Source organism: Panicum virgatum, chromosome 2K (assembly GCF_016808335.1).
Source record: "Panicum virgatum strain AP13 chromosome 2K, P.virgatum_v5, whole genome shotgun sequence".
Classification (NCBI taxonomy): Eukaryota; Viridiplantae; Streptophyta; class Magnoliopsida; order Poales; family Poaceae; genus Panicum; species Panicum virgatum.
The window spans coordinates 22,870,405-22,878,160 of NC_053137.1; the positions used below are offsets into that span (position 1 = coordinate 22,870,405).

Consider the following 7,756-nt stretch of genomic DNA (forward strand, 5'->3'; position numbering starts at 1 on the left):
TTTTTTGTTGTCAATTTTAGTATACAAAGTGTCTTCATTTGACAACAAACAAAAAAATATATTAATTTTCTAGTGCGACAAACAGAAGTACGTGATTATTATGGTGCTGTACTTTTGTATAATTTTTTTGGGAAACTTAACTTCATCAAATGAAAAAACTCAAACCTAGAAAGTTGTAGATCTCGTCGAGGGCTACAATTTTTATATAAAAATCATTTTCATCCGATGTAGTACCGAAGAGTTATTATTTTTTGAAGATTCAGCTAAAATAAATTAGAAAAGAAAAAATAAAACCGTGGTTACTATAGCAAATCCAGGGTCACAGTAGCAAATCCTGGCCGCACAGTGCCATGCAAGCCATACAAAACCGGGCTGGACCTAGGGTGAACGGGTTCGCAAGTTCGAGGGGCTAGATGTCTGGTTTCTAAATTCATGGACCTATTTGACACAGCGCTGCAAGTTCAGATGCCCACGGTGCATTTTACTCTAAATTTTAATTGAGACACATATTCTATGACTGATTTTAACTTACCCTCTATTTTTGTGCCTTTAGTAGGCTTAGTATTTCGTAGCACCAGTTGAACCAATGCTACTAGAAGACATGCGTCGATGCAATTTGAGTGGAGATAGCGATCAAGAACACCTATCAGATTGGTTAAACCGATGGTGCATAAGAAGACGTCCGTGCATTGGTGTTGAGATTGTCTAGAGAGCGTGTCAAGCAACAAAGAACAAAGTCTTCAGAACCAGTTGAACCAACAAGTATTAGTGCATTGCGTCGGTGCAATGATGTCAGCAGACAGGAGCAGCTGGAATTCAATGGTCAACTCAATGGCTAGCTGGAGGCCTAGTGTGACCGGTTAAATCAACGGTGGTGACCGTTTAACCGACGCTTTGTGCAATTTTGGTATAACGGCTATGTGGTGCCCCTTGTCTATATATACGCCTCACCCCGGGTCATTTGTGGTTGCTAGAGTTGGGAGAAGTCTCATACACCCAGAAGAACACCTCCAATCCACCATTGAGTTTAGTGATCACATTCGTTAGGCCTTAAAACATCTTTGAGAGTGTTAATGCTAGGTTAGCTCTTGAGATAGTGAGAGAGCAAGGTGTTGTTGTCTTGTGTGCGGTTCTTAAGTGAACATCAATCTTGTATCTCGGTGAGTCGGCCCCTTGGAGTCTTGAAGACTTGCTGGCATGTCTTTGACCCTCCGGCTTGGTGTGGAGCAGCGTCGGCAATCTTGTGTGGAGAACATGAAGACCCCCATCCTTCATGGAGAAGCTTTTTAGTGAAAAGCGGGATCAAGGTGATTGGGGAACTTACCGTGAGCCTTGGTGGCATAGCATTTGTGGCAAGTCAAGGCGTTCCCGGAAGAGACTCGGTGCCTGAGAACCGATACTCTTGATTGAGTGCTTCAACAATGTAGACTAGAGATGGCTTAGTGGATACTGATACCATGGGATACATCCTTGTATCAAGAGTTCTCGCTTCCCCTCATCCCCTCTTTTACGTTTTCATATTTCTTACTTGTAACTTGTATGCCTTATATTCTTAGTGTAGTATTTTGCTAGAATTGTCTATAGGTTACATTGTTTTGGAATGAGGGTTTCACACTAGAAGAACCCTAATTGCACATCTAGATAGCATGATCTAGTCTATATTTTGTGCAATTGTAGTTGGAATCATATCTTAAGGTTTTATGTTTGTCCAATTTATGTGACATCCCGACCCAGGGCTTAATAGGGTTAATAGGATACCCATACCAACCAGTTGCAACTTCTTTTCTGGAAGCCGGTCTCGAAAGAACTCCGAAGTTAAACATGCTTGGCCCGAAGCAATTTCAGGATGGGTGACCGACCGGGAAATTCTTCCCGGGTGCGCACGAGTGAGGACAAAGTGTGCAGAAAAGACATGTGTTGGTCTGTGAGGATAGTCTATGTCCTAGTTAAGCTGCCAGATGTAAGCGGGCCTGGCCTTGGGGAGGCGGGACATTACAATTCACCGATTCCTTTCCACTACCAGAAAATTGGAGGCTCCTAACAGTATTTTTAGTCCAACAGGAACCCATCAGACAGGCACTGAAAAAATCCCCACTCCACTCCCACCCCGCCACGAACCAATTACTCACTCCTGAAACCCTATCTCTTCTCCCCTTTGCTCACTATCGTCGCTGCAACTTCAACTCGCACCATTGCATCGCTCCCTTCCCCTCCCCGCTTCCCACCCCTCTCCTCCACCCGCCCTCGCCTTCGCCCACCACCGCACGACTGTGCGTGCGCACCGCGAGTCCTCTCCCGCCCTCCCTATCCCCCGCGTGACGACTCGTTCGACTACATATCGACACCGACTTGGACATCAAGTGCTTCATCGCCACCAACGCTGAAGATCCCTCTCCCCTCTTCCCCACGCGCTCGCCTGCTGCGTTCAAGGTTGGGGATGGGGAGGGAGACACAACATTCTCCGCCTCCCGACCTCCACAATGGCTGCGGGGAAGAAGATCTGGGAGTGGGCATCTCTGATGACTAGGTCCTTCGTCGCTGCTCATCGATCTTCTTTGCCTGCAGGGAAGTACCGGTCCATGACTTGTTTTCCTAGTCAATCAAGGTGAACTGACCTACTTCACTTTTCCAAACCTAGCTTAGTCAAGTATGGACTTGTATATGTAATAGTCATGTATACATTTATTACAATTGTTTGACTGATGGCAGTCTGATGTGTATGATGTGAAGGGACATCAGCATGAACTATCAGTGTACAATTGAAATGTGTGTGTGCATATCTGCATGTGATAGGAAAATTCCATTTTACACTCGCTTGTAGCTACTCCCACATGTGTATCTCATCATATATTACGTATCTGACCCAACGAAGAGTATATACATGGAGTATGTGATCATACTTGAACATCTGTGATGGTATATACATTAGGTATGTAACCATACTTAAAGTATGTGGACATACTTATTTTATATACTAATAATAAGGTATAATCATATATATTTAAAAAATTGAACTGCTTTTGAAATTTTTCATGTATATACCTTTGAAGTATATTAGAATAAGTATATGAACATACTCAAAGTGATAAATGAGTATGAGAACATACGCACGGTAGTATACTGATGATGAGAGTAGCTACACGCGAGTGTAGAAAAAACTCGTCTATATATATATATATATATATATATATATATATATATATATATATATATATATATATATATATATATAACCTTGGTTGTGGTATTTCTGATGGCCAAATGGCCAGGAGTGGGTTTCCTGACGGTTGTTCCTGATGGCCACCGTCAGGTGTTCAGCCTAGGACATCTTAGGACCAACCGCCAGGAACTCCCGTCAGAAAAACATTCATGTCGGTCTATCGTCAGGAAAGACCCATCTTTCCTGACTACCCACTCCGTCCGTCTTTCCTGACTACCCACTCCGTCCTGTCGGTCGTTTCCTCTATCCTGTTGGCCGTTTCCTGACGGTTAGCCGTCAGGAACTATATTTCAGCAGGTATTTGGATCATTCTTGACGGTATTCGGCCGTCAGGAATCTTATGATTCCTGGTAGTGTTCCATATCTTTGTTACCAAGGATCTCACTTCCTGGATGATCGATCAATCAATGTCCTTTTGTTTTATATAATGTCAATTATTATCTAGTAATAGGGTCTTAATAACCTAGCTGCTTAATTAGCTGCTACGAGTACGTTCTGTACTGTGAACACCACACGTACAGGCCTTTATTGGTACGGTGGTTATCAGACGACTTGGGCAGAGAGCAAAAGAGTGCGATCCGTTGAGTTCTGATCCATTATATATATAGACCATATCATATCTCTGACAGGAGGGATGGATAGATGGGTCAATAAGAACAGTATATATGCCGAATTATTGCCTATCTATATGAGTTGAGAAAGGGGAGATGAGATCATGGTCGGATGACTATCTGAGATCCCAAAAGTTATAGAGTACGTTATATGTATGCCGTAGTGCCAAATACATATAGCACCACTTCTGTGGCTCTGTGTGTTGTCCCTTTCTCGCCATCCCATCGTCTCTGTCAACCAAGAGATCTAGCGAGAGACAGAAAAATAGAACAAAGCCAGCAGACATGGGGAGGGCTCCATGCTGCGACAAGTCGAGTGTGAAGAAAGGGCCCTGGTCACCTGAGGAGGACAGCAAGCTCAAGGAGTACATCCACAAGAATGGCACCGGCGGCAACTGGATCGCTCTCCCTCACAAAGCTGGTAACTAACTCACAAGCGACCAGCAGCAGCTATCTGAGTTCTGAGACCGAGGCAACAAAGTATATATCTGAACAAATTGCATCGCAGGTCTCAAGAGGTGCGGCAAGAGCTGCAGGCTGCGGTGGCTCAACTATCTGAGGCCAAACATAAAGCACGGTGGCTTCTCTGACGACGAGGACAGGATCATCTGCAACCTCTTCGCTACCATCGGCAGCAGGTACGCGATTGTGTGTAGCGTTAAATTGTTTGAATTGTATAGAATTATCGATCGATCGGCAGCAAGTACTTTTTGCATCCATCTATCTATATATACAAATGGCAAAAGATGAGATGGTAGTTATTAGTAGAATTTCTTCGTGTATGGGTGCCATGAATGAGCGTTGGATTGCATGAATGTGCATGCAGGTGGTCGATCATCGCAGCGCAGCTGCCCGGGAGGACGGACAACGACATCAAGAACTACTGGAACACCAAGCTCAAGAAGAAGCTCATGCATGGCCTGCAGCATGCTTACAACCACCACAGCTCCAAGATGCAGCAGCAGCAGCTCTTGTTCCTCACCGCGTCATCAGCCGCACCGCCGGAAGCCGCCGCTGGTCCCTCGTCTCTGCAGCACCACTACAGCAGCAGCGGCAGCTACGGCTCCAACAACAGCTCGACGTCCGTCCTCTCCGCCGCCGCCGGCAGCCGCGGCCTCCTCGTCAACGGCGAGCATCATCATATTCATACGACGATCCCATCCTGTTTGGACAGTGGCGGCGGCGGCGGCGGCCTTGGCTTGTACTTGGATGAGCTCTGCGCCACCACCAGCAGCAGCGTCCATGGTGGGCAGGGGCTTAGCGCGGAGAGCTTCGTCTTCGGCGGCTTTCAGCAGTTGCTGGAGGAGGACCACCACAAGGCGGCACTGCTCCTCGCCGCCGGCGCCGCTAACCAGCTGGATCAACAGTACAGCGCCGCCGCCTCCAGCTGCTACGACGAGGCCAAGCTGCCGTTGGTTAGCCTGATGGGCGGCGACAGCGGCGATAAGGGAGGTTCCTACATTTACATTGATTGATCACAATGATCATAAGCCACGTGGGTGGTAAATGGCCCAACATTTTAAACTAGAAAATCTAAGAGCTGGACCCTAAAAGGATCGGGCTCTAATCTTATATAATTTTGAACTAAAAAATTTAAAAGCCTTGTTGGGCTGTGAAGAGATCACTAGGGCCATGGCTCATTACCACCCTCTGTATTCGTACCATAGCAGGATGAGCTAGCTAGCTACTCCATGTGTGTTACTCCGTACTTACCTAGCTGGCAGGGTATGTTAATGTGATTACGTACAATTAGTCAATTAATTACCTGTATTATTATGGTGACTAGCTAGTTGCCAACATGTGCAGTGGCACATGATGAGCTTGCTTTAACTTTGTAATTCTGTACGTGTACTACTTTCGGTATTATCTTGACTATATGCATGTTTCATTGAAACTAATTAATCAAATTGGATAATTTTGTAAAATAATTAATGAAATTGGTTGATATTGTAATAGGGTCAGAAACCTAGTCAGTACCTGTGTGCTTTAGTAACAATTTTGTACACTATTACAGAATCCTTATTTAGTCCCGGTTTCCCACTGCTTTTAATTAGTCCTGGTTTTCCAGTTCGGCCGTCCATCCGGGACAAATGCAATTTTTTACAAAAAAAAAATCGGATCGCTAGCTCGCGCATTCGCGTTCGGGAGCCTTCTCCAAATCTAAAAATTTATCCAAAATTACAATCTCAAAATCAAGATCTAATTCATCACACATCAGTACATCATTCAACACACAAGTAACCCGCTTATCTCACATGACCATTACACAAGTAAGAAAACACAACAAAGCACATGTTATCTCACAGATCTAAAATTAATTGATTCACATCACACAAAGATTCACAAACGGAAAAAATCACCAAGAAAGCACACGTTCATCACCCGCCTTGCCCTCGCGGGCCCACAGAGGCAGGAGTCCCTACCCCCTACGCTTGGCCATGCACTACGGCAGTGGCTCGCCGGGGCCCCGCCCGCGCCAATCTGTGCGTGGCGGCATCTAGCCAGCCCATGGCGGCCGGCACCTGGTCACGTGTGGCCAGTGGCGGAAGCAGCAGTGAGTCTAGGGGGGCTCCAGCCCCCCCTAGACCCAAAAACACCATGGAGCCCCCCCCCCCCTAGCCCCCCTTCATTTTGGAGAAGAAAAGATGAGGAAGAAGGAGAGTAAGAAGAGAGGAAAGAAGAAATCAGCCCCCCCTTTAAGAATTTCTGGATTCGCCACTGCGTGTGGCAGCTCGGCGGCCCGCACCCGTCCCCACTGGCATTCAGCCTTGCGCGGCAGCAGCGGCTCGCCAGCCCGCTCCTGTCCCTACCGGCTCTTGGCTAGCCTGTCGGCCCGTGTCCGCGCGGCGGCTCGACGGCCCTGCTGGCGGCGGCGGTTCACCGACCTCGCCCGCATCGGGAGGGCGAAAGCTGAGCGAGGGAGGGAGGGAGAGAGGAAGGGATGGGAGGAAAGCTTTGGCTCCGAGAGTAGGAGAGAGAGAGAGATAAAGGTGTGTGTGAGAGAGAGAGGGGGAGCTGGAGATAAATAAAATGGTGAGAGGACAGAGCCGGTGTATATTCTCTCGGTTGGACTCTGCAACTGAAACTAAATAGCATCTTTTAGTTCCGGGTGGAGTGACCAGCTGGGACTAAAACATTTAGTCTAGGCTGCTGACTCCACCGTCCCAGTTAAAGTGTCCAAATTGGGATAAAAGATTTCTCTTCGCCCCCCCCCCCCCCCCGGCCCTAGACTTAGATCCGCAACGAAAGACTTTATTAATCTCGGGTCCAAATATAACCGGGACAAATGTGTAGAATCAAAAATCTGTTCTATAGTAGTGGTACGTGCAGCTGTGATTACTAAATGAGCGCCAGTACACGCGGACAGGGATTCGTGTTTGAATTTTAAAATCTTGGACCTACACTTGTCCATTTTAATTTGGATCTCAACTTGACACGGATGCCATATATATTTAATGTAGTAACAAAAATTATATTCTTTTTACGGTACAATATGTGCAAACCACCCTTGATTATATTTCGTCAATATCGAAAGATTGGTCCAATCAATGTGTTGGAGATACTCATTGAGTTAGGATATATGGGAACATTAAATGTCACAGCTAGCTATAAAAACTCATATTAGTACTGGTTGTGAGGCTTGGTTAGCACCGGCAGCACCAACCGGTAACAGCTGGTCGATACTAAATGTGGAACCTAAACGCACCACCCAGAAAAAATAAAAAAAATGTTGCAACCTTACCGGAGGCCCGCACACGTGCATCAACCTAAGTCACAAGTCACGTGATTTTTTTCAAGGGTACGTGGTCGTGAGATTTCGAACTTGTCGGGTACCATGATTAGGGGGCACCCTAATTTGGGGACTAAAACCACCCTAAAAATGCAAACACATGTTGGGCAACCGGGCCCACGAAGGCCTACAGCC

General features: G+C 46.4%; 1 protein-coding gene across 1 annotated transcript; it reads left to right on the forward strand.

Annotated features, from left to right (window-relative positions):
- Positions 1-3,863: 3,863 nt before the first annotated feature.
- LOC120671935 (transcription factor RAX2-like) lies at positions 3,864-5,706 on the forward strand. Its single transcript, XM_039952206.1, has 3 exons — positions 3,864-4,252; positions 4,340-4,469; positions 4,658-5,706. The coding sequence occupies exons 1-3, from the start codon at positions 4,117-4,119 to the stop codon at positions 5,304-5,306; spliced, it is 915 nt and encodes a 304-aa protein (XP_039808140.1). The 5' UTR covers positions 3,864-4,116; the 3' UTR covers positions 5,307-5,706.
- Positions 5,707-7,756: the final 2,050 nt, after the last annotated feature.